This window comes from Panthera leo, chromosome C1 (assembly GCF_018350215.1).
Source record: "Panthera leo isolate Ple1 chromosome C1, P.leo_Ple1_pat1.1, whole genome shotgun sequence".
In the NCBI taxonomy this organism is placed as follows: Eukaryota; Metazoa; Chordata; class Mammalia; order Carnivora; family Felidae; genus Panthera; species Panthera leo.
The window spans coordinates 107,461,073-107,486,256 of NC_056686.1; the positions used below are offsets into that span (position 1 = coordinate 107,461,073).

Here is a 25,184-nt window from a genome sequence, read left to right on the forward strand (position 1 = left end):
TCTATGGATCTAATTCTGATAACAAAGTTAGATGTGACTCACACAAGGAAACACTAAAACAAATTGTTGTATATAGAAAAAAAAAAAGCAGGGGTGGAAATATATGAGTATAAAGAAGATAGCTGTGATCCATTCCAGCAGGTAGGAGACATTTGCCAAAAAATTCCTTCAAACTGATAACTGGCTGATAAGGAAGGGGGGTAACAATGTTTCCAGGCAGCAAGAGTCACATGTTCTTTAAGGAATGGAAAGGAGGGAAGTGAGCTGGAGCACAGACTGAAGATGGAAGGAGGGGCAAGGGATGGGCTGCACTTGGTCTCATGTATTAGGGCAAAGACCTTAGTCGTTATCTTAAGAGCAATGAGAAGAGTTTTATTTAAAATAGGAGCAACATGTTGATGCTATGCTAGTGATCCTGTTATGGTAAGACTGTTGAGGAGGAAGATTATGGTGACAGTGACGATGGTGATGATCATGTGATGATGAGGACAGTGATAACAGGGATGAAATAAGGATAAGACCGATGTGATGGTGACAGTGATGCTGAAATGGTGATAATAATGGTGATGATGAAGATATGTAGATTGAAAATGAATAAACAAATAAACAGAAAGAACCAGACCTATAAATACAGAGAACAAACTGATGGTTGCCAGAGGGGATGGGGGTGGAGGAATGTGCAAAACAGGTGAGGGGAGGTACAGGCTTCCACAGATAATATAGTCAAGGGTGTTGTAACAGCGCTGTGTGGTGACATTTGTGGGGAGCACAGCATGACATATAGACTTGTTGAATCACTAGGTTGCACACCTGAAACTAATTTAACACTGTGTGTCAACTATACTCAAAAAAACAAAAATATAATCTAAAAAATTTAAAAAAAAGATGTGTTGACTGAGATGCTGATGGAAATGGTGATGGTGGTGAAGAGTCCAGCACCAATACCTGCTAGGACGGTAGAGACAGGAGGACTGTCCTGGACACTGATGGAGCAAGGATGGAAACAACACATGATGTGGAGTGAGACACACCAGAGCTCTGCCATCTATTTTCTGGATGCCTTTGAGAAAATGCCTTCATCTCACAACTGCCTCAATTTCCTCACCCTCAAAAAGAATCCCAAAGGTGAAACAATGTGTATAAAATTACCTGGCACCCAGTAGGTACACTGTCAGTTTCCTTTGTTTCTCCCTGACACAGAGGCAAGTAGCTAGGCATATGATGATGAGGGCCTCATTCCTGCAGCCCAGTCAGGTGACACTGCCTATTGCTGAGGGACATAGGGCTGCTAGGAGCCCAAGAGCTCTTGTTTAGATCATTCCCTTCAACTTGAGAGTCCTGGCTGCTTGCTGCCTATGGGAACAGCTATGTGAGGTAGAGGTTCTGCTTGGGGCTACTTCTGCCACTTCAACTGCCCACACCCTGACACACCTGAGCTTCATGCTAACACTACAGTGAGTAATTCCTGTTCTGCTGCCAACTCTGGGGGATGCAGCAATGAATACTCTGCATGTCTCGGGAAAGGCAGCTTGTACTCATCCTGAGCCTTCCCACAATGGCAAGGCACTTAACCTCCTTTGGTCTCAGTTTCCCACCTAGAAGCTGTCTTGCTGATTCAGTGTAGTGTTCCCATGATGTCATGTGCTGGTGCTTGCATGCAGTAGATGCCCCACAGTGAGGCTGTGTGCAGTCACTTAGTTTCTCTCTCCCTTGGGGGGCAGGACTTGAGGGCTTGTCCACTTGGCAGTTTGAATTTGTTTGCATCAAGCTTTTCCATAGTTTCAGCTTATCTCCAGCTTCCTGGATGGTGCCTTCTGTCTGGTCCCTGGACAAGGGCAGTCCCAGGAGCCAGAGGCTTTTGAAATGACACACATGGTGAAGATTTTATTTCCAAAGTGACATGTAGATTTGTTAACCTGTACTGCTCATTTTCTCTGTATCAGTATGTGGTCTCCTATAGCACCCACAACGTGTACAGACAGGCATGTTCTGACCCATACTGAGATCAGAGAATGGAGGGGAATAGAGCATTTAAAGGTGGTGATGTCACTAACCAGGAAGGGGCAGTGCTACGTCATCCCTACAGCAGTCAGCACATACTGACCTTCGAGAAAGGCTGATACCAGAGACCCCACATCCATGCTAGTCTGGATTTTTCCAGAAAGGGCAATCTGGGTGGTGCATGATTTTCAACAGTAAGGCAGGCTCCTTATTACACTTACCAGCTCATTCATCATGGGAGTTACTAACTTTCCATTTCCCTGGAGCTGTTGCCTGTCACCAGCTATCAGAAGGATTGAGCCTTCAGTTACATTTTTACTGAAGGGTTGTCATTTAATGGTTTCCCTCTCCCAGGGAATCTGTATTCTAAGACAAGCACCTGCGGAGGGCAAGACTGACAGCCAGGGACTGGCAAGGGTATCTGTAAGGCCGACAGCAGGGGGCAGCCTTACCTCCAGCCCAGCTCTAGGCATACAGGCCTCAGAGTACACCTGCAGGGCAGGGCTCTGTTCCCTCCCCAGACCTGGGGCCACTTAAGGTCTGAGGGGTGACACCCTGGGGAGCACAGGCCCTGGCAGAGGAGATAGGGAGGCAGGGTTAGCTTTCTGGCATTGCAAATTTTCTGGAAGAGGGAGATGTACTTTGTCAGAACAACCCTTAGAGTTTTTACCATAGTCTACCTTCAGGATGAAGTTGTTGCTGCTCCTCCTCAAATACTGTAACAAACCCTCAAGAAAGGCATGGTCCCTGGGTTGAGTGGGAGTTAAGTGGGGGTCTCTCCTTACCTGTACCCCAGATATGTTCTATGGCAAGGCTCTGTCCATGGGGCACTCTTAGGAAAGAAGCTACTTGGCAGTGACTGTCAGCACCTGTGTAATTGGATGCAGGCCTCCAGGACAGGTGTATTGTCATCATGGGCCCCCAGTGGGGTCATGGAGACCCAGAGGGGCAAAGTAATTCAGCCAAGGCTACAGTTAATCATAAGAGACAAAACCAGATTTCCTCTGAAGTCTTCAGCTTATGACACTGCTGAGAAAGAGAAGGGAGGCAGAAAGCAAATGCCTGTGTGGTCAGAGGGCCCTTAGCTGAGGGATGAGGCAGGACTCTGGTGTGTCACTTGCTGAATATGTTCCAAGTGACATTCATGATGTGAGGCTGGGCTTCTTGTGGCTGAATGTCTGAAATTTTTGTCTCCCTCTAATCCTAAGAACATCCCGCCTGTGCTCAGGAAGTCAACAGCTCTGTAGCAGCTCCTTCCTTGGGCTCAGTATGGTGTCAAGCTGGGGCCTGGTGTGGGGCCAGAGAGGGGCTGGAGGAGTGTGGCACAGGCAGCATGGGGCGGGGGTCCTAGGGGCATGAAGCATTTAGTGCACTCCTTCTGCAGTGAGGGCAAGGGAGTCTGTGGAGCAGAGAGGACCCAAGCCTCTGGAGAGTGTGATAAGGTAAGGGCTAGTGTTCTGGTATTGAGCATTTACCCCAGGCTACACATTGCACTAAGTATGTAACCTCTAGGTTTTTGCAGCATTTCCATGAGGTCTGCATAGGAAGAACTCACATTTCACAGATAAGGAAACAAATGTAGAGAGATGAGCAAAGCTTCCTAAGGTTTCAAAGCCAGGATATCAATAACAGAAAGCCTGCTTACCTGAACTGGAGCGTGCCTTGTTCTTTCCCAGGCCACCCCACTGTGGGCCCCAACCAAGTGCACATAACCGTCTATACATTTCTGGATAACCTGTGATGTCCCAGCTGCTTGTGAGCCTCCCATCCTCTTCTCTCTCCTGCCTTCCGCCCCTTTCCTCTAGCATCTGTGCAGCCTCTGCCAAGTGGGGTATCTGTCTTGCCACACAGGGACACCACAAGAGGGCAGCTGAATGGTCTCCCATGTGGCGTCCTGTGTAGAAAGGTTGTGGGACACACACACATTCACACATAGGGTCACCTATGTGAGCATACCCAGGCCCCTCTAGCCTGGTACCACTTCCTGAGACCCTGTCATGTGCAGCCTCAGACAGAAGCTAGGCCTGTTCCACAGTCCAGAAATCCTAGCTCCCAGATGGCTGCTCCTTCCCTTCAGATAGGACTGCCTGACTATGACCACTGAATTCAATCCAATGTGGTGAGCATTCATTGCACACTCCCTGCTAGCCAACCAGACAGGTTTGGGGGACATCAAAATGGGGGACACTTCTCAAGAGATCAGAGATCAGTGACCAGTGAATCATGGCAATAGGCTGATCCATTTAGATGTGCCCACACACATGCAGCCAGGACAGCTGACAGCTATGCATGAATGTAGGAAGCCCTGTATGAGCAGAATTTTGCTTTGTTGTTTTATTTTTGTTAAACAGTCATCCCTAAGACCTGCTCAAGCTCAACATTTTTGCAGAGGAGTAGTACCATGAGGATCCTGCAGGGGAGATCTATACCTTGGGCGGGTACAGAACCAACCACCTGTGAGAAAGCCTGCCATTCCTGCCAGGAAGCCTGGGGGTTCAGTTGGCACCCTTCCCCCTGGACACAACAGGCTGGCCAGCCTCTGACCAGCTCATCAGCATGCCACGTTAGCCAGCAACACCTCCTAAACCTTGGGGACCTCAGGGTACCTGTCTCCGTGCTGTGTTGGCTGTTCCTTCCCTCAAGCCTGCTGGCTGCAGCCACACTGACTCTGGGCCTCCTGCTGCTGGCAACCATCCTGAAGAGCCAGAAGCTGTGGCAAGAGCTCCACTACCTACTGCTGGCTAACATCCTGCTTTCAGATCTGGCCTACCTTGTGTTCTACATGCTTATCTCATCCAGCAACCTGGGTGGCCGGACTCTGTGCCACATCACCTGTGGTGTTCTCACAGATGTTGTCTTTGCTACCTACACCAGCACCATCCTGTCTTTCATGGCCACCATGCTGCACACCTACCTGGCAGTTGCTTATCCTCTGTGCTACTTCTTCTTCATGTCCTGTGAGGCTGTCCAGAAAGTGGTGGCCCTCATCTGGCTGCTGGCCTAATTCTTCCCTACATGTGTCATTTGGCTTAGCAAGCAGCAAGATGCCAGTTTAGAGAAACAAGGGGCCTTATGCATCCTGCAGCTGACCCTGTGCAATGAGCAAGGCTGTGGCCCCCTGGTCACTATTACCCACACCTACATTTTATGCATTCACTTTCTATGCACAGGTCTCATCACCTACTGCTTCTGGAGGATCTATGCAGAGACCAGGACTTCAGGCATCTGGGTCCAGGGCTATTCCTGGGCCATGGGCACCCTGCTCATCCATACAGTGCTACTCATACTGTACATTAGCCCTGTTATGGTGTTTTGCCTGGATATCATGCTAACCAAGTACAACCACATTGATGCCAAAACTCATGTGTGGCTCATGGTAGCCAACAGCGAGGTGCTTATGATGCTCCTTGTGCCATGCTCCCATACCTGTATACACTCCACTACTGGTAGCTGTTGGGGATGGTCGGGGGCCACTTCTCCTCCAGGAGGCACAGTGACATCTTCACCATTTTTAAGAGCTACAAATTTCACAGTTTGGCAAGCTGAGGTTAAAAAGTATATGTTGGATGCATCAGCGTTCAATTATCATCAACTCCAGAGAACTGTAATATACTTGTGCAACAGGACCTTTAAGATGACCTCAGCATTCAACATTTCAAAAGTTTTTAAGTAGAGAAAGCTAACTTCTCACTGAAGCCCTACCTGAAAATTGAAGCAAGTAAAATGACTCAGCAGAGCTCTGATCAAAGTGAAGCTGAGGCCAGATTTGTGCCTTTCCAATGGTTTCCCCCATACCCTCCAAGGCCACTGACAAAGCATGCTGCTGACAAACACACAGAAGCCAAAAGATTACTGAAAGTAATCTGAACCTGAAAAGTAAGCAAGCAGATTTGCTGAATCTGGGACCAGGAACCTCCATTTGGGTAGCTTCTCAGGATGTGGGAGGGAGGAGAGCAAACCTAGGACCCATCTATACCAGGGAGTGTCATGAAGACATCTATAAAGCTGGAACCCCAAACGATTATAGTCTCAGAACAAGGATATATGACAACTAACAAACAGCAAGGACTTTACTGTCTTGATATTGGTGCTGTGCAGAAGAGGAAGAAAATTCCTCAAGAATTCTTAAATAGAAGCTACCCTTCAGACAGGACTAGAACTAGGTTTCAAATTATTTTTGTGGTCAACAAACCTCATACTGTGGTTGATGTGGCTCTTCTGCAGGACTAGAGCTTCAGCTCATGCTTCAAAGAATTTCCCTGGTAAAAGAATGCCAAAGAAAATGAATTGCATTTGGTCAAGACTCACAAAATCACACAAAAGAATAAGGCACCATGAAAGAAAGTGAGAAGAAAAAAGATAGCAGCAGTATACTCCATCCAGCTCCTTGAACTATCAGACACTTGGCTAATACAAAAATGTTCAATGTTTGTTTGTTTTTAAGTAGGCTCCATGCCCAGTGTGGGGCTTGAACTCATGGCCCTGAGACCAAGAGTCACACGTTCTACTCACTGAGGCAGCCAGGTACCCCTCAATATGTTTTAAGACATGAAAAATGACATGGGCCTATGAATAAAGAGCAATACATTTTTACAATAACTGAGAAGATTAGGGAAAAAATTAAATAGAACTTCTAGAAATAAAAATATATACATAATAATTAGAATTGGAAAAGATGGGTTATATTTAAAATGGGTTAAAAAGTATAGTATGCAGCAGATTCTTCATCACAGCTAATTTTGAACTCTCCGAAGTTATGTTAATAAATATTTTATGCAATACAAAAAAAAGTATATTAGACACAACTTAAGAGATATTTTGAAATCTGGAAGATAGGTTTAAATAAATGATCTAAAATTCAGCCTAGAGTGACAAAGAAATAAAAAAATATAAATGAGGGGCGCCTGGGTGGCGCAGTCGGTTAAGCGTCCGACTTCAGCCAGGTCACGATCTCACGGTCTGTGAGTTCGAGCCCCGCGTCGGGCTCTGGGCTGATGGCTCGGAGCCTGGAGCCTGTTTCCGATTCTGTGTCTCCCTCTCTCTCTGCCCCTCCCCCGTTCATGCTCTGTCTCTCTCTGTCCCAAAAATAAATAAAAAACGTTGAAAAAAAAAATTAAAAAAAAAAAAATAAATGAGAGATTAAGAGACATTGTATTTAGAATAGAAAAGACTGACATCTAAGAATACAATAGAGACAACGTGGAAAGGAAAATACTTAAAGAGATAATATCTGATAATTTTTCAGATGTTTGAAAGATATCAAACCTCAGACCCAAGAACTCTTAACTAGTTACAAATACTACAAATGACAAATAATCCACCTGAAGCACATCATGTGAAACTGCAGGAAACTGAATACAAAGAAAAGCTATTTAAGCAGGTAGAGATAAGAGACAAAAGAATAACAATTTAAAAGACAGCTGACTTCTGACAAAAACAGCAAAAGTCTGATGTAATGAGAGAAATAACTGTTGATCTGGAATTCTACACATGGGAAAACAATCTTTTCAGAAAGCAAAATAAAAATCATTATAGAACACAAAACCCAAAAGACATTATTCTTAACAGTGCACATTAAAGAAATTTTAAAGGATATATTTCTGGCAGATGGAAAATTATTCCACATGGATGATTTGAGGTGCATGAAAAAAATGGTGAGGAATAAACATTGAAATCTATGTGCATAAATCTGAACAGTCATGGTCTGGTTGGCTGTATGAAAGAAATAAAAATGTCTAATTAGGGGGTTAAAAAAAGTATCATACAAAAATATCATATGAATGGGATGGTATAATTGCACACAAATCATTCTAAAGTTCTAGCAGTCTTCAGGACGAGGGTAGAAATATTAATCTAAGACTTTGTTAAGCAAGTATGTTAAAATACCCAAGGTAACCACTAACAGAGTAGGCAAAAAGAGGAAAGCTTTCTAAAAAATCTATGGAACAAATACAATGAGTAAGAGAAAACTGAAATCATCCAAAATAAAGCAAGAAAGGAAAAACTATATAGAAAAGTCAGGAAAAATAGCATAAAATAATATGATAGAATCCAAACAACTAGTTTAAATGTACGAAAACAATACATTTAAATTGACTAAAATTTGATGATGGGTAGACAATATTGTCAGTTTTCTTTTAAATCAGATATATGTCATTTATAAAAGATAGCCCTAAATAAATAGCAGAGAACTGCTGGAAGTAAAAAGAACAGAAAAAGATACAGAAAGCAAATGCTCATTAAATGTAAGCTAACAGAAGACAGAAAGTAGACTTTCAAGCAAGAAAATCATTACTAAAAAAGCTCATTGCATAATGATATGAGGCCCAGTTTATCAGGACAAAAAACTAACACAGAATAACACTGAATAACAGAGCAAAATTGATAAAGTCATGAGGAGAAATGAATAAATCAACCCTCATAAAGAATTTGGGGATCATTTCTCCTTAATTGGTAGATCAAGCAGGCAAAATAAACAAGGATATTGAATTTTGAACAACACAATTGACAAGCTTGACCCAATGGACAAATTTAAAATATGACACTCAACAATTGGAGAATATATAGGATATCTAAACATCTGAAATTATTAAGAAAATTGACCACATGCTACCCACAAAGCAAATCTAAGTAAATTTCAGATAATTGAAATTCTTGTGCAGACCACGTCTTCTGAGTCCAGTGCAATTAAGTTAGAAATAAATATGAAAAAGATAATTAAAATATGCTTGGAAATTTATTTTTTTTTCAATATATGAAGTTTATTGTCAAATTGGTTTCCATACAACACCCAGTGCTCATCCCAAAAGGGATGGTTGCCTTTTATTCCATTGTGAATATAAACCACAATTTCTTTATCCATTCATCAGTTGATGGACATTTAGGCTCTTTCCATAATTTGGCTATTGTTGATAGTGCTGCTATAAACATTGGGGTACAAGTGCCCCTATGCATCAGTACTCTTGTATCCCTTGGATAAATTCCTAGCAGTGCTACTGCTGGGTCATAGGGTAGGTCTATTTTTAATTTTCTGAGGAACCTCCACACTGCTTTCCAGAGCGGCTGCACCAATTTGCATTCCCACCAACAGTGCAAGAGGGTTCCCGTCTCTCCACATCCTCTCCAGCATCTATAGTCTCCTGATTTGTTCATTTTGGCCACTTTGACTGGAGTGAGGTGATATCTGAGTGTGGTTTTGATTTGTATTTCCCTGATAAGGAGCGACGTTGAGCATCTTTTCATGTGCCTGTTGGCCATCCGGATGTCTTCTTTAGAGAAGTGTCTATTCATGTTTTCTGCCCATTTCTTCACTGGGTTATTTGTTTTTCGGGTGTGGAGTTTGGTGAGCTCTTTATAAATTTTGAATACTAGCCCTTTGTCCGATATGTCATTTGCAAATATCTTTTCCCATTCCGTTGGTTGCCTTTTAGTTTTGTTGGTTGTTTCCTTTGCTGTGCAGAAGCTTTTTATCTTCATAAGGTCCCAGTAATTCATTTTTGCTTTTAATTCCCTTGCCTTTGGGGATGTGTCAAGTAAGAGATTGCTACGGCTGAGGTCAGAGAGGTCTTTTCCTGCTTTCTCCTCTAAGGTTTTGATGGTTTCCTGTCTCACATTCAGGTCCTTTATCCATTTTGAGTTTATTTTTGTGAATGGTGTGAGAAAGTTTGTTCTGTTTTTAAGAGTCTCTTATGCTTTGGCTCTCTTCCACTCTAACCTCTTTTTTTTTTCCTTCCCCTCCCCCATGGGTTTCTGTTACGTTTCTCAGGATCCACATAAGAGTGAAACCATATGGTATCTCTCTTTCTCTGTATGGCTTATTTCACTTAGCATCACACTCTCCAGTTCCATCCATGTTGCTACAAAGGGCCATATTTCATTCTTTCTCATTGCCACATAGTACTCCATTGTGTATATAAACCACAATTTCTTTATCCATTCATCGGTTGATGGACATTTAGGCTCTTTCCATAATTTGGCTATTGTTGAAAGTGCTGCTATAAACATTGGGGTACAAGTGCCCCTATGCATCAGTACTCCTGTATCCCTTGGATAAATTCCTAGCAGTGCTATTGCTGGGTCATAGGGTAGGTCTATTTTTAATTTTTTGAGGAACCTCTACACTGTTTTCCAGAGTGGCTGCACCAATTTGCATTCCCACCAACAGTGCAAGAGGGTTCCCGTCTCTCCACATCCTCTCCAGCATCTATAGTCTCCTGATTTGTTCATTTTGGCCACTCTGACTGGCGTGAGGTGGTATCTGAGTATGGTTTTGATTTGTATTTCCCTGATAAGGAGCGACGTTGAACATCTTTTCATGTGCCTGTTGGCCATCCGGATGTCTTCTTTAGAGAAGTGTCTATTCATGTTTTCTGCCCATTTCTTCACTGGGTTGTTTTTCGGGTGTGGAGTTTGGTGAGCTCTTTATAAATTTTGAATACTAGCCCTTTGTCCGATATGTCATTTGCAAATATCTTTTCCCATTCCTTTGGTTGCCTTTTAGTTTTGTTGGTTGTTTCCTTTGCTGTATGCTTGGAAATTTAAAAGCCATGATCTAAGCAACTCATGGACCAAAAACCAGTTCATTAATATTGGAACTTAGAAAATGTTTAGAATTGAATAACAATAAAATATTAAATATCAAAAATTTTGACATGTCAGCAGAATTTAGAGGACAATACATAATCATATATGCTCTATCCAAAAGGAAAAAGTCTCACAATTAATGATCTAGTATCCAAATTAAGAAACTGAAGATAAAACATGTATGTTATCAGTTAGCAATGGCTGTGTCTCATCAGGATTTTGCAGATGGAATCCTGAAAAGGGAGGATTGTCCTGGATTATCTGCCTGGGCCCAATGTAATCACAAAGATTCTTACAAAGAAGTAAGGAAACAGGAGGATAGCAGGAGATGTGATGATGGAATCACAAGTCAGAGAGGGGGAACTGTTTGAAGATGCTATACTGCTGGCTTTGAAATGGAGAAGGGGCCATCTTCCACAGAATGTGGGAGGTTTCTAAAAGGTAGACAAGAAAAGAAAATAGATTCTCCCTTATGATCTCCAAAAGACACTTCAATTTTAGTCTAGTAAGACCCATGTTTGACTTCTGATCTTCAGAACTGTAAGATAATAAATTTGTATTATTTTTAACAACTAAGTTTTGGTAATTTGTTACAACTGCAATAGGAAAATAATACAGTGGGTTTGGTTATGGATGGCTCTTCTCTGCTCCCCATAGTGTCACATCTACCACAGATTAACCTGGGCAGTTCACATGGCAGCGGAAGTTTCATGGGAGGGGAAGCACTCAGAGACTTGGAACAAGCACACCATTACTTCCAACACATTCTATTGGATAAAGAACAGCACCACCCCACAGTCAAGAGATGAAACAACAGACTCTACCTCCTGATGGGAGGAGCTCCAAATCACATTACAAGGGACAAGGATACAGGGAGGGTTACTATAGGAATTTACAGCCATTTTGGAAAATAACAAGGTTGAAGATGCCCTACTCTATAATCCAGGAATTACATTTCAAGATACAGTCCCTAGAGAAACATTTGTCAGGTATTTTGTGTTCACAGCAGCACTGCTACTATAGCTAAAAATGGTAAATGACCCCAATGGCCAGGAAAAAAAGAATGGGTAAATGCATTATGGAATATTCATACAACAGAACACCATACAGCATTGAAAAGTGAACAAAGAGCGTACACATTAACATTGGTGAATCTCATAAGGATATTGTTGCTGGAAAAAGCAAGTGACAGAAGAATACATATTTTCCAGTTTCATTTCTATAAAGCAGAAGGAAATGGAGAAGATTAAACAACATGAAGTTTAGCAATACATGCTTATGTTTGGAAAGTATAAAAGAGAATGTGATTAACACAAAATTCAGAAAAAAGACTATATGTGGGAAGGAGGAAGATGTCACTGGAGATAACAGGGATTTTCTAAATTATGTTTAATATATTTTATAAGCAGGGTCCACAGTATTTGTTCCATTTCTTATATTTAAAATTGCATAGAACTTATACATACTTAACATATGCTGTGTTAAACAAAAGAATTAATAAAATACGTGACCTACAGACTTTCCTTCTTCAGCTCTCCCACCTTTCTACCTCCCTTTATATATGAGAAGGTAAAGACCTAGGGAGGGTAAGGAATGTGGTCAAGAGAACAAGCATTTCTAGGGCAACTGTAATTGGCTGTTACTGGCCCAGAGATGAGCATGTATATTAACTTTCCCATTAATGGCAGGGAAGTCTTGGACAATGGGACACAGATTTCTCATTTGTAGGCTCAATGGAAGCCATCTGTGGACACCTGGATGAGAGAGCTCTGTACTCTCTCGATATGTTTTGGGAAGTTAGAACATCCAGATTCTGCTTCCCCTCCCTTACAGTTTGTCCTGCCAGTGGTGGGTGCATGACTTGGGCTTGTTTGGTGGGATGTCCCCAACCCATACATGGAAACAGGAGCCAGTGATGATAGCAGAAGAGCCAGGTCCATGCTGTGTGGTCAATGTGAAAGCCACAGCCTCACCTTGCCAGGAGCAGAGGAGGTACTATGGTTTGGGCTGGGTTATGGCTACATGGCCTCTATGTCTTGTTCTGCAGGGCTGTTGAAAATTCTGAAACCTACTCAAAATTTTTCAGTGCAGTCTTTTCTCTGGATGAACCAGTCAGAGGACAGTTCTGTTGCTGGTGACTAAGAACATGAACTTATATAGAATTTGGTCCAGAAAGTGGGGGTGTTATAAATTATGAGTTTAAGCAACAACAAAGAAGCCTTGAACTCATAGAAAGCCCTGTCCTGAATATTCTACATCATACACTGGACAATTATTTCTACCAATTGATAGGTTTAACATTATACCAATCCATACTTACAGCAATGTTGCTTTGGGAAAAAGAAATAGTGAACAAAGATAAAGGAACGGGGAATATTCTGAAAAAGAAGACTGAGTGGGCATTAGTCATAGCAGAGACATAAAACAATGTGGTACTAGCACATGAACTGTCAGAAGAACAGAACAAAATAGAAAGTCCAGAAATAGTTCTAAAACATATGGCATGCAGGTTAGTAAGCTATTGTCCCCCTGCAAAAATTCCCACCCTTTATACTTATCTTTGTGATGCTGGAGCTGGGCTCTCAAGCCACACTCTCCTTTGCCCGCTCGTCTCTTGTTAAACTCTGTCCAAAAGGGTCCTAGAGAGAGAATGGAGGGCACAAGGAGGAATAAAATACTGACCCTTCCAGTTTTGCTCCCTGTCCTTGTCTGCATCACCTCAATAATAGCCCTTTACCTCAGCAGTAACAATTGGTTCCAGTTTCCACCCTTTTGGATTCTCTCTCTTTGTGTCCCTCAGAAGTATCACCAGAGAGACAGCACCTCTTCCTCTGAGAGTCTGAGTTTCAGTGACACAAAACTTCTTCACTGAGCTTCTAGGTCTGGTAACCCCAATCACTTCCCTTTGTTCCCAATCCTAGATAAGATAAAATAATATGATAAGATAATATAGATGGTAAATGGATGCTAGATAGATAGATGATAGATAGATAACAGATAGATAGTAAAGGCATTATTCTGTATCAGTGAGAAATGATGAATTATTCAATTATTTTAGGACACCTGGGAGGCCATCTAGCTTTAAAAACAATCTCACATGAAAGAAATATTTGAATATAAAAATAAAGCCATCAAAGGCAGTAGAAAGCCTTCTTAAATGGGATATAGAACACAGAAGTGTTACAAGGAAATATTAATTGATTTACTTATCTAAAGCTATAAAACTCTACAGAAGGGAAAAAATACCATAAGTAAAGTCAAAAGACAAATCAAAAGTTGTGACAAAATACTTGCTACTGATCTCAAAAATGAGTGGTTTCCTTAAAATATAAGGTCCAGGGGCGCCTGGGTGGCTCAGTTGGTTGAGCGTCTGACTTCAGCTCAGGTCATGATCTCATGGTCCATGGGTTCAAGCCCTGCGTTGGGCTCTGTAATGACAGCTCAGAGCCTGGAGACTGCTTTGGATTCTATATCTCCCTCTCTCTCTGCCCCTCCCAACTCACGCTCTATCTCTGTCTCTCAAAAATGAATAAACATTAAATACATATATATATAAATATATATATAGTCCATAATATATATATAATATATACATATGTATATATATATAATATATATAGTCCATAAGTTTAACCCCAAATCACACAATTAAAAACTGCTGAAAAACATATACCCGGTGCACATAAAAGAAACTAGTCAAGTCTTACAAGTTTTTGAAAAGGTGATTCACTACACTAATACAATAGACATGGAAAATAAAACAATGACATAACATTTTCCACTTCTTGAATTGATAAAAATTCCATAAGTTTAAGAATACCTTTTTTTTTTGACGACTGTGATAAGCATGGGTTGTAAGATTATAAATTGTTCTAAACTCTAGGGAGGGCAATTTGCAGTAACTAACAATGTTTAAAATTCACACAATAATAACGCTGTGTGATAGACACCATGTCATCTTTCCCACTTACAGATTAGGAAAGTCAGACAGAGAGAGAAGTTAAGTACCTTCTCCAACATCACACATCTAATAAGTGGTAGAATTGGGATTCAAACTCAGGCAGTCTGGTGCTAAATCACATGCTCACAAATCTTAGCCCATATGAGCGTTTTTACTCATACACCTGACCCAGGATTCTATTCCTAGTTATTTATCCTACACTTATCATTGTACATGCACATTTTCTTTAGTTAATTGAGATATAATTGACATATAATATTGTATATGTTTAAGGTGTACAATATGTTGATTAGATACATTTATATATTGCAATATGATCACCAATATAGCTTTAACAAACACCACTGACACAACACATAATTATCATTTCTTTATTATGGTTAAAACATTTCAGATCCAGTCTCTTAGCAATTTTGAGGTATATAATACAGTACTGCTATCTGTAATCATTATGCCATGCAAAACTCTAATCTTCCAGTTGCAATATTGAATCCTTTAACAATTTTCTATGCTATATCTACTCTCCATTTGTATGAACTTGCCTTCTTTGAATTCTATGTGTGAGTGATGTACAGTTTTTGTCTTTCTCTGTCCAGCTTATCTTACTAAGCATGATGCCTTCAAGGTCCATTCCTGTTGTTATCAATGGTACAATTTTCTTTTTTATGGTTGAATAATATTTCATTGTGTGCATATGTATATATACATCTTCTTTTTCTGCTTGGGTTATTTCCATCAATAATGCTGAAGTAAACATAGAGATGCAGATATCTTTTCAATATCCTGTTTTCATTTCCTTTAAATATATACTCAGATGTGGGATTGGTGAATCATTTGGTAATTCTATTTTTAGTTTTTTGAGAACCTCAAAAACCCGTACTGTTTTCCATAGTGGCTATATCAATTTGCATTCCAACCATCAGTGTACAGTGTTCCCTTTTCTCCACCTCCTTGCCAACTTGTTATCTCTTGTCTTCTTGTTGATAGCCATTCTAACAAGTGTGAGGTGATATCTCATTGTGGTTTTGGCATCCGTTTCCCTGATAATTAGCAATGTTGAGCACCTCTTCATGTAGTTGTTGGCCATTTGAATGTCGTCTTGGAAAAATTTCTATTCAGTTTCTCTGCCCATTTTTCAATCCAGTTGTTTGGTTTTTGTCATTGAGTTGTAGGAGTTGTTTATTTTTTAATATATCTTGGATATTAACATGTTATTAGATACAGATTTGCAAATATTTTCTCCCCTTCTCTAGGTTGCCTTTTCATTTTGTTGATTGCTTCTTTTTCTATGTGGAAGCTTTTTAGTTTGATGTAGTCTCATTCATTTTTGCGTCTTGTTTCTTGTGCTTTTGGTGTGTTAACTAAAAAATCATCGTGATGAGGTTCTTCCCTATGTTTTCTTCTGAGATTTTTATGGCATCAGGAATTATGTTTGTTTTTAACCCATTTTGAGTTAATTTTTGTGAATGGCTTAAAATAAGTTTCCAATTTCTTTTTTTCTGCATTTGATTACCCAGTTTTCCTAACACCATTTGTTGAAGAGACTATCCTTTCCCCATTGAGTATTCTCGTCTCTCTTGTCAAATAATAAATGGCCATATAAGTTTGGATTTATTTCTGGGCTCTTTATTCTGTTCCATTGGTCTTTATTATGTTGAGGTATGTTCTTTGTACACCCAATTTGTTGAGAATTATTTTTATCATAAAGGATGTTGTATTTTGTCAACAGATTTTTCAATCATTTATTGAAATGATTATATTATTTTTTCTTTTATTCTATTAATGTAGCTTATCACATTGATTGATTTGTGTATGCTGAACCATGCTTGCATTCCAAGGATAAATCCTACCTGGTTATGGTGTATTATTCTTTTCATATGTTATTGAAATCAGTTTGCTAATATATATTTTTTAATTTGAGAGGGAGAGAGAGAGGAGAATGTGAGTAGGGAGGTATGGGGAGGGAGGAGAGAGAGAATCTCAAGCAGGCTCCACACTTAGCGAGGAGCCTGATGAAGGGCCTGATCCCATGATCTGGGGATCATGACCTGAGACGAAATCAAGAGTGGAACATTCAACTGACTGAGCCATCCGGGCACCCCTAGTTTACTATTTTTTGCAAATGTTTGTATCTATATTCATCAGGAATTTAGTTTTCTTTTCTTGTAGTGTCTATATCTGGGTTTGGTATCAGGATAATGCTGCCTTTTAAAGTAAGTTAGGGAGGGTCCCCTCTTCTTCAATTTTTTGAAAGAGTTTAATAAATATTGGGGTTAATTTTCTTTAAATGTTTAGTAAATTTACCAGTGGTTTTGAACACTTCCATGCTAGGAGTTTTTTGAATACTTATTCAATATACTTAGTCTGCTCAGGTTTTCTATTTCTCCCTGATTCAGTTTTGATAGAATATACATTTCTAGGAATTTTTCCAATTCTCCTCGGTTATCCAATTCACTGGTATATAATTGTTCATAGAAGTCTCTTATAATCCTATGTAGTTCTTTGGTATCAGTTATAATATCTCCTCTTTCATTTAGAATTTTTTCTGTTTATTTATTTATTTTGAGAGAGAGTGAGAGTGGGAGGGGCAGAGAGAGAGGGAGAGAGACAGAGAATCCCAAGCAGGGTCTGCGCTGTCAGCACAGAGCTGAACACAGGGCTTGAACTCAGAAACTGTGAGTGAAATCGTGACCTGAGCCAAAATGAAGAGATGGACACTTAACTGTATTGAGCCATCCAGGCACCCCCATTTCTAATTTTATTCATTCGAGGCTTCTTGCTTTTTTTCTTAGTTTTGCTAATGGTTTGTTAATTTTTTCCCACCTTTCAATAAAACCCATTCTTTGTTTTATTCATCATTTCTATTGTTTTTCTGGTCTCTATTTCATTTATTTCTGCTCTGATCCTTATTATTTCCTTCCTTCTGCAAACTTTGGGCTTAATTTGTTCTTTTTTTTTCTAGTTCCTTAAAGTGTAAAGTTAAGTTGTTTGAGACCTTTCTATTCTCTTACTATATGCATTTATTGCTATAGATTTCCCTCTCAGAGCTGCTTTTGCAGGATCTCATAGGTTTTGGTGTGTTTTTATTTTCATTTGTTTTGAGATTTTTAAATTTCCATTTTGATTTTTTTTATGCATTGGTTGCTCAGGTGTGTGCTGTTTAGTTTCCATGTGCTTTAAAAATTTCCAGCTTTCCCCTTCTTGTTGATTTCTAGTCTCATGCCATTGTGGTCAGAAAGGATCAGTGGTATATGATCTTTTCAATCTTCTTAAATTTGCTGAGGTTTTCTGTGTTACCTATCATATGATCTATCCTGGAGAATGTTCTGTGTGCACCTGAGAAGAATGTGTGTTCTGCTGCTGTTGGATGGAACGTTTTATAGATGTCTGTTAGGTCCATTTTGACTAATGCATGGTTAAGTTCAATGTTTCCTCATTGATTTTTTATGTTTGGATGATCTATTCATTGTTGAAAGTGGGATATTGAAGGCCTCTACTATTACTGTATTGTCTGTTTCTCCCTTCAGATCTGCTAGTATTCAGTTTATATATTTAGGTGTTCTGATGTTGGGTATGTATATATTTATGATTGGTATAGTTTCTTGATGTATTGACCCAATTATCATTATATAATGATCTTCTTTGTCTCTTGTTACCTTTTATGGCTTAAAGTCTATTTTATCTAAATATAGTTACCCCACTTTTGTTCTATTTGCCTGGTTGTTTTTTTTTTTTTTTTTTATTCCTTCCCTTTGAGCCTACATGTGTCCTGAAAGCTGAAGTGAGTCTCTTACAGGCAGTATGTGAGCTGGTCTTGTGTTTTTAGCCACTCCAGCACGTTGTGCCTTCTGACTGGTAAATTGGGTTATTGTTGAGTTACTAATGCTATCTTGTTCATTGCTTTCTGATGTTATGTAGTTTCATTGTTTCTTCTTCCCTCTGTTTCTGCCTGCTTTTGTAAATTGGTGATTTTCTGTGGTGGTGTGCTCTGTTTCCCCTTTCTTTATTTTTTGTGAATCTACTCTAGGGTTTTGCTTTGTGATGATCCTGAGGCTTACATAAGACATATCATAGATAAAACAGTCCTTTTTAAGCCAATAGTAACTTAACTTTGATCACCTGTTAAAAAATTCACCTTTTAATCCACTGCTTTTATTTTTGATGTCACTTTTACTTCTTTTTATATTGAATTCATTAACAAAGTATAGTAGCCATAATTATTTTTAATACTCTTTCCCTCTGACTTTCAAACTATAGTTAAGTGGTTAACATACCATTCTATTACAAATTATCATTTTCTAAATCTGATTGCATATTTACCTTTACAAGTGTGCTACATACTTTCATATGTATGAAACACTCCCAAGCAAGCAAAATACACAAATCAATAAAATATGATACACCATATTAATAGAATGAAAGAAAAATCATATGGTTACTTCAATAGATGCAGTAAAAGCATTTGACAGAATTCAATGTCCTTTCAGGATCAATATGCTCAATAAATGGATATAAAAAGATATACTTCAATAAAAGCCATATATGACAAGCACACAGCTAACATCATACTCAACAGTGAAAGGCTGAAAACTTTTCTGCTAAGACCAGGAATAAGACAACTTTCACCACTCCTAATTCAACATTGTACTGGAAACTATAGGCAGAGCCATTAGCTGAGGAAAAGAAAAAAGAGAAATCCAAACTGGAAAGGAATATGTAAAACTGTAATTGTTTCCAGATGATGTGATATACATAGAAATTTCTAAGACTCCACCAAAACATTGTTGAACTAATAAACAAATTTAGTAAAGTTGAAAGATGCAAAATCAACATACAAAAATCAGTTGCATTTCTCTATGCATTTTAGTGTCATATTTTAAAATTCATTGCCAAGACCAAGACAGCTTTTTCCCTTGTCTTTTCTTTTATGAGTTTTATAATTTCAGGTCTTAAATATATTAAGTCTTTAATCCATTTTGAGTTAATTTTTATAAGTAATCCAAGATAGTGCTTGAAATGCACTCTATGCATTTCAATAATCTGAAAAAGAATTAAATAAAATAATTATATTTGTAATATTATCAAAAATAATACAATACCTAGGAGTAAATTTAACTAAAGAGGTAAAAGATTTGTACACCGAAAACTACAAGACATTGATGAAAGATATTAAAGATAGAAACAAATGGGAAAATATTCCAAGCTTGTGGAGGAAGAATTAATATTGTTCAAAGGTCCATACTATCCAAAGTCATCTATAGATTTAATGCAATCTTTATCAAAACTCTAATGGCACTTTTTAATGGAAACAGAAGAAACAATCCTAAAACTCCAAAAGACCACAAAAGACCTTGAATAGCACAAATCTTGAGAAAGAACAAAGCTGGAAGCATCACACCTCCTGATTTCAAATTTTATGCCAAAGTTGTAGTAATCAAAATAGCGTAGTACTATAGCATAGCATAGCTGTAGTAATCAAAATACTATAGCATATTTATAGACTATGAATAGTCTCTTCAATAAACTGTATATTCACATGCAGAAAAAAGAAACTGAAGCCCTATCTTAGATTACTTATAAAAATTAACTCAAAATGGATTAAAGACTTAAAATATTTAAGACCTGAAATTATAAAACTCATAAAAGAAAAGACAAGGGAAAAAGCTGTCTTGGTCTTGGCAATGAATTTTAAAATATGACACTAAAATCATAAGCAACAATAGCAAAAATAAAGTACAACTACATTAAACTAAAAATCTTCTGCACTGCACAACAAAAGAAACAATCAACAAAATGTAAAGGGCATCTATGGAATGAGAGAAAATATTCACAAACTCTCTATGTGATAAGGGGCTAATATCCAAAGTATATAAAGAACTCATACAACTCAGTAACAACAGCAACAAAACAATTGATTAAAAAATAGGCAGAGGAACTGAACAGATATTTTTCCAAAGAAGACTTCTAAATGGCCAAGAAACATGAAAAGGTGTTCAACATCACTAATTATCAGGGAAATGCACATCAAAACCACAAGATATTACCTCACAATTGTTAGTATTGCTATTATCAAAAGAACGAGAGACCACAAGTGTTGGAGAGACCGTGAAGAAAATATAATCTTTGTATGTGGTTGTTGGGAATGTAAATTGTCATCCACTATGAAAAAAAGAATGGAGGTTCATCAAAAAATTAAAAATAGAATTTCTTATGATCCAGCAATTCCACTTCTGGGTATATATCCAAAGGAAATGAAATCACTATCTCAAAGAGATGTCTGCACCCTCATGTTTCATTCCAGCATTATTCATAATAGCCAAGACTTGGCAATAACCTTAGTGTCCATCAATGGATGAATGGATAAATAATATGTACATGTATATACATGTATACACACATATATACACACAAACATAATGGAATATGATTCATCTATAAAAAAGGAAGGAAATCCTGCCTTTTGTGACAACATGGACGTATCTTGAGGGCTAAGAGAAATAAGTCAGACAAAGACAAATACTATATGATTTCATTTGTATGTAGAATCTAAAAAAGCTGAATTCATAGAAGTAGAGAGTGGAAGGGTGGTTGGCAGGGGATGGTGGGAGGAGAAATGGGGAGATGTTGACCAAAGGATAAAACTTCCAGCATAAGATGAATAAGTTTGGGGATCTACTGTACAACATAATGACAATAATTGACAATACTGTATTATATACTTGAATATTCCTAAGAGAGTAAACTTCAAATGTTACTACAACACCCTAATATTGAGGAGGGATGTTTTGCCATATATACATGTATCAAATAATCAGGTTGTATGCCCTAAACTTCCATATGGATATGTCAGTAATACCTCAATACAGCTGGGAAAAAAAAGACAATCCAATTTAAAAATACATAAAGGACTTGAACAGACAGTTCTCCAAAGAATTTATACAAATGGCTGATAATCACATGAAAGATTTCTTACCATCACTAATCATTAAGGAAATGCAAGTCAAAGCCATGATGAGATACTACTTTATGTTCGTTAAGATGACTATTAATTGAAAAACAACAAAATCATGGAAAATAGCAAGTATTGGTAAGGATGTAGAGAAATGGAGAACTTTGGCATTGCTAGCAGGAATGTAGTAAAAAGTACAATGTTCCTCAAAAAATTAAACATAGAATTACCATTTCTATCAAATAATTCCACTTCCAGGAATATACTCAAAAGACCTGAAAGCTGAAACTTGAACAGATATTTATATACCAATGTTTATGGCAGCATTTTTCACAATAGACAGAAGGTGGAAACAACTCAAATGTCTATCAATGGAAGAATGGATAAAGCAATGTATTCAGCCTTAAGAAGAAATGAAATTTTGATACATATTACAACATGGATGAATCTTGAAAACCTTAAGCTCAGTGAAATAAACCAGACACAAAAGGACAAATATTGTATAATTCCCTCATTAAGAGTGTGTTTGTTTGAGATTGGGGAGAACAACTTTCTGCAGGAGAACTAGCCTGAGTACTAGAGTTCCTCCTCCTCACCCAGATACCTACTCCAAATTGTGGCCCTTGAAGCATTTCTTCTCCAAGTTGACAGTCCCAGCCCTGCCAGCCTTCCTAGGATCCCATTGTCTCATTTCCCAGTCTTCTCTGATGTAGGATCCATAAGGAACTACTGAGTTCAGGCTGCAAACATGGATTCTTGCACCATGACCAATGCAGTTGACAGATCAGCACCTACGTATTGTATTTGTGTTCAGTCAACTGAAATCTTTTGGGTCTTTCAGAAAGCAAGGGTTATGGCCAGAAGGTCTGAGACCCGCTGGACAATCAAGAGGACAGGGAGCAAGGTCAGAGAACCCTAAGGACTCATGCCAGGGATGAAAAGAGTTACAGCCATGGCCCAAAAATGTTGTGAGGTCTGATAAGAAAACTAAGTGTGTTATAAAAATTACATAAAGGAAGTTTACAATAGGACACTATTAAAGAAAAATCATCAGTAGTTTCTGAACTGGGAAATCTTGCTGTGAAAGATCATTCCAGGGGATCCTTGTAGAAGACCTGATCCCATATCTTTGGGAAAGAAAAAAATTATATATTATAAATTATACACATAGTTTGTTTTGTTACCTAAAAGTATATTTTATATTATTTAAAAAATTTTTCTAATGTTCATTTATTCTTGAGAGAGAGAGACAGAGCATGAGCATGAGCATAGGAGAGGCAGATACAGAATCCAAAGCAGGCTTCAGGCTCTGAGCTGTCAGCACAGAGCCTGATGTGGGGTTTGAACCCACAAGCTGTGAGATTATGATGTGAGCTGAAGTCGGACACTCAACTGACTAAGCCACCCACCTGCCCCTAAAAGTAAGGATGTTTTAAAATTCTCTGAAAGGATGAGAGTAGATGGCTTAGAATAGCTCTCATTGGCCCAAGGGTGACAGGTTCAGATGGAAAAGAGCAATTATCACCCACTGGAAGAAGTTAAGCCCATAATTATCCTCAAAACGGGAGAAAATTAAGAAAAATATAAAGTCCTTGTAATGCAGAAGATGGAAGATCCTAACAGAAGAAAGTAACGTTTGTTAACTTCAGCTAGTGAGGACTGTGGAGTCTGTGGGAATCCTCCTCTTGATTCAGGGTGTATGTGGCGATGAAACATAGACCAGCCTTTGTTTCTACCTAACAGGGAAGAATTGACTGAGGGAAGTCTGATGGCCAGAAACTGCCAGAAAAGGTCAGGACTACACCACAGGGAGAGGGGACACCTGGGGTCATCTTGCATCAGTCACTAGGTAGAAAGGCCCTTTAACAGCAAGAAATGCAATTAGGTGGACTTATCCAAAGGTGGTGGCAGACACTTTCTGGAGGAGGGGACAGCAGTGAGAAGCCTCTTGACTCTAGGGTGAAATGATCTCAAGATGACTATAAAGAAGGTTGATGGGTTATGCCAAAGACAGCCCACACCAACATGACACACCCTGTGTCTAGGGGGGTTTTTGGACATGGGGACGAGGTGAAGGCCATCAGGCTGAAAGGAACTCATGGTCTTTGTCATTTTCCCTAGTCCTGACCTCTTTTGGGTCTCAACCCAAGGCTGGACTAGGCGACCCCTGACTCCTTCCTTCCATCATTCACTGCCTGCACTCACCCCTGTTGTGTGGGATCAGCCATCACCACCACCCGGATCTCTGTCCCCCTTACACACTCCTGAGGGATAGGCAGCTTCACCAGCACCAGCTGTGCGCTCCCGCCCCCTCTCCACCCCACACACCCTCCCCCATGGTCCTGGCACCGCTCCCAGAGCCATCCAGAAGTTATTTAATCCTTACTTTATTCCTTTCCCACCATCAGGTCCTTGGTCCTGAGCTCAGAGGGGAGAGTCCCCACAACATTTCTGCTCTTCCCCACAAAACTGCTGCAGGGCAAAGCACCGGCTGACTTCACACAGTAAGTACTTGTAAGGGAAGCGTTCCATTAGTAATACAATTCGGTACAAGAAAGGCACTCTGTAAAAAAGGTTCTGTAAAACTGAGCCCTGCATCCGAGACTGGACTGCCACTTCTTCCAAGCCAGCTCGGAATCTTGAGTAGGAATCTTTAACTAGGCCCCGTGTGCCCAGCCCTTCCGAGAGCGTTGGGATTAAATCTGCCTGGGCGCTACCGGCTGCAGGGATTAGTGCACCCACACCTGTTCCTCTAAGGGCTTCAGACCGCCGCGCAGGCGTGCAGTCGCGGACCAGGAGAGACCATTGGGCGTCTGTACATCCTGGCAGCCCTGGCAGCAAGGCCTGAAGGATGTAAAACCACAGCGCTGCGGGGAGACAGACACACAGAGACAGAGACCGGGAGAAATACTAACAAAGCGAGACCGAGCGGGGCCCAGGCGGTGGCGGCACAAGGAGGCTGCAGTTCTCCGGGAGCATCCCCCACCCAGGCCCAGAGCCCTTCATCTCGCCCACTGCTTCGCTGGGGGCGCCTGCCTCTCTGGCGAGCTGGCTCCCGGCCCGGCTCCGCCCCCGCCCCAGTGCTCTCCGGCAGCTTAACCCTCGCCTGCCCGCCTCCTGCCGCAGCCGCCCAGCCCCTCCAGCCGCTGCGGGCGGGCTCTGGCCCTCCTCCTCCCCCACTTGGCGGGGACGCGCGGCGCCGGGAGCTGACCGTGGTGCTGAGCTCCGTGAGCGGCTCGGGAGTGGCTCCCGGCCCTGCCAAGGACGCTTACTGCGACACTCCCGGCCGGCCACCAGCGGTAAGTCGCTAACGGCCCTCCGATGTAGACTTGGAGGAAAGATTTGGGGGGAATTTTTGTGCGTTATTTCGCGCAGTGGACGGGCTGAGTGGAGGAACCAGGGTCTGCACCCTCTCAACCCTGCGGTGTCCTGCGTGGCTGATGAGGAATCTGGAGTCTGAGGGAGAAGACCCTTTTAGGTCTGGCTACGGGAGGGGAGAGACCCACTGCGCGCGGATGCAGGGGCTGGGAAAGAATAGATTAGATTCAAGACCGATTTTCTTTCAGTTGAGCAGCCCAGGAACACCTAGAGACTCCCTTTAGAGGAGGTGGGCCAGAACCTTCGCTCCCTAAAGGGCCCTTTGTCTCCCTGACGTGGGGGTTGGGTGAATTGGTGATGTTTTCACTGCGG

General features: G+C 40.3%; 1 protein-coding gene across 1 annotated transcript; it reads left to right on the forward strand.

The window, feature by feature from the left end:
• Nucleotides 1-911: 911 nt before the first annotated feature.
• LOC122225972 (probable G-protein coupled receptor 148) lies at nucleotides 912-24,805 on the forward strand. Its single transcript, XM_042948653.1, is given in 5 exon segments — nucleotides 912-1,125; nucleotides 4,484-4,565; nucleotides 4,567-5,402; nucleotides 5,405-5,533; nucleotides 24,252-24,805. Coding segments are annotated over 5 exon segments (1,815 nt in total).
• Nucleotides 24,806-25,184: the final 379 nt, after the last annotated feature.